The sequence below is a fragment of the Sinocyclocheilus grahami genome, unplaced genomic scaffold (assembly GCF_001515645.1).
Source record: "Sinocyclocheilus grahami isolate Dianchi unplaced genomic scaffold, SAMN03320097.WGS_v1.1 scaffold2644.1, whole genome shotgun sequence".
Classification (NCBI taxonomy): Eukaryota; Metazoa; Chordata; class Actinopteri; order Cypriniformes; family Cyprinidae; genus Sinocyclocheilus; species Sinocyclocheilus grahami.
The window spans coordinates 6,919-8,429 of NW_015507823.1; the positions used below are offsets into that span (position 1 = coordinate 6,919).

The 1,511-nt window shown below is 39.6% G+C and overlaps 1 protein-coding gene across 1 annotated transcript in view; it reads right to left on the reverse strand.

Moving 5' to 3' along the window:
* Nucleotides 1-506: 506 nt before the first annotated feature.
* The window catches only part of LOC107575444 (ras GTPase-activating-like protein IQGAP3), a gene marked incomplete at its 5' end in the record, with an annotated part of 35,840 nt that continues 34,835 nt past the window's right edge, over nucleotides 507-1,511 (reverse strand). Inside the window, 3 exons of the mRNA XM_016261821.1 lie at nucleotides 507-1,087; nucleotides 1,177-1,285; nucleotides 1,382-1,507. Of these exons, the coding sequence (XP_016117307.1) occupies nucleotides 974-1,087; nucleotides 1,177-1,285; nucleotides 1,382-1,507 (349 nt within the window). The remainder of the gene's footprint in view (nucleotides 1,088-1,176; nucleotides 1,286-1,381; nucleotides 1,508-1,511) is intronic.

Here is a 1,511-nt window from a genome sequence, read left to right on the forward strand (position 1 = left end):
TTCACAAAAGCACCACACAGGAAAACAGTAAAACTCTAGGATTTTGAAATTACAGCAGTTATTTAACCTGATAGTTTTACTGACAAACTAATAAAATAAATAAAAAGATCAGATCAATCCAGATGTATAATGAACATGTAAAAACGAGATAATGAAAGCGAAAACAAGACCGACTCTGATCAGACCAGTTTAGATCTCTCTTCATACTCAACAAACTGTGCCAAATCTGTTCCAAGTGAATCCTCTCTGCACGCAGCGGTCATCAAACCTCAGCACCAGACACGACTCAAATATAAAGGCAGATTCAGTTTCTCCTGAAAAGATGATCCTAATGCTTCATTTAGATGTCTCAGTTCTTCTGATTTCTATTCAGAAACATGCTTCAGTAACCACTGCCAGAAAAACAGGTGAATCAGATGAAACCCCTTAATAAGAACCACCAGCGTGAGAAATATCAAATATTTCTCAAGAACAAAACATGCACAATGAGACACAAACACTGTTTATTCATGCAAAACGTTTTATTGTGAATAAAAACAGCGTATTTATTAAAAGAGTGACTGGACACTAATAAACGACATAAAAACAGACGAGAGGACGAGGAAAGAATACAAAGATATTTCATTAGAGACAGAAAATATTTACACAAAAGACACTTTCCACTAAATTAGCGTTAAAAGAGCTTGAAAGAGCGCAGGTGAACTTCACCTGATAACCGCTGGATAACTAGTATTACTAGTGTTCTTCTCACACGTCTTCTGTGATTCACTCGAATAAAGTAAAGCTTCATTTTAAATGCAAATGATTCATAATTGAATATATATATATATATATGATAGCGTCATGAATATATCCAGAGTGATTTTGGGTAATCAAATAAATGCAGAATTATTACACTGGGAAAATAAAGCAGCAGGTTTAACTGGAGTGTGTTCAAACCAGTGCCGAGTGCTACAGGAACACAGGAATCAATTCACTTCTTGAAGAATTTCTTGTTGAGGAGGAAGATGAGCAGATTGACGTTGACTTTGGCTTTATCAAACATCTTCATCACGGCGACTTCCTCGTACTGCAGCTGCAGCAGATCCTGCACACAAACACGGATTATTCCTCATGTCTCTATCACGGAGGAGGAACACATCTGGAGACGCTCTGCAGCAATAAAACCCTCAGAACCTGATATTTGAGCGGGAATCTCTCCATGTCCACACCCATGAAACGAGCCTTCACCAGGAACGTGCCGTCCTCCTCGCCGGGAACAATGTCAAAGATCACGTTCTTGAACCTGCAGACAGATCAGAATCAGTGTATTTGAGCACTGTATCGACCAATCAGCATTGAGCATGGGATCTGTGTTGTAAAGTGTGTGTGTGTGTCGTACTGTGTGACGGGCAGGTCTTCAATCTCCAGCAGAACTCCTTTCTCATGCAGACGTGCAGCTGTGTACGTGAGAGTCGCCCGCTTCTTCTTCCCTTTATTATCAGACGCTTTCTTCCCATTGACTTTACTGA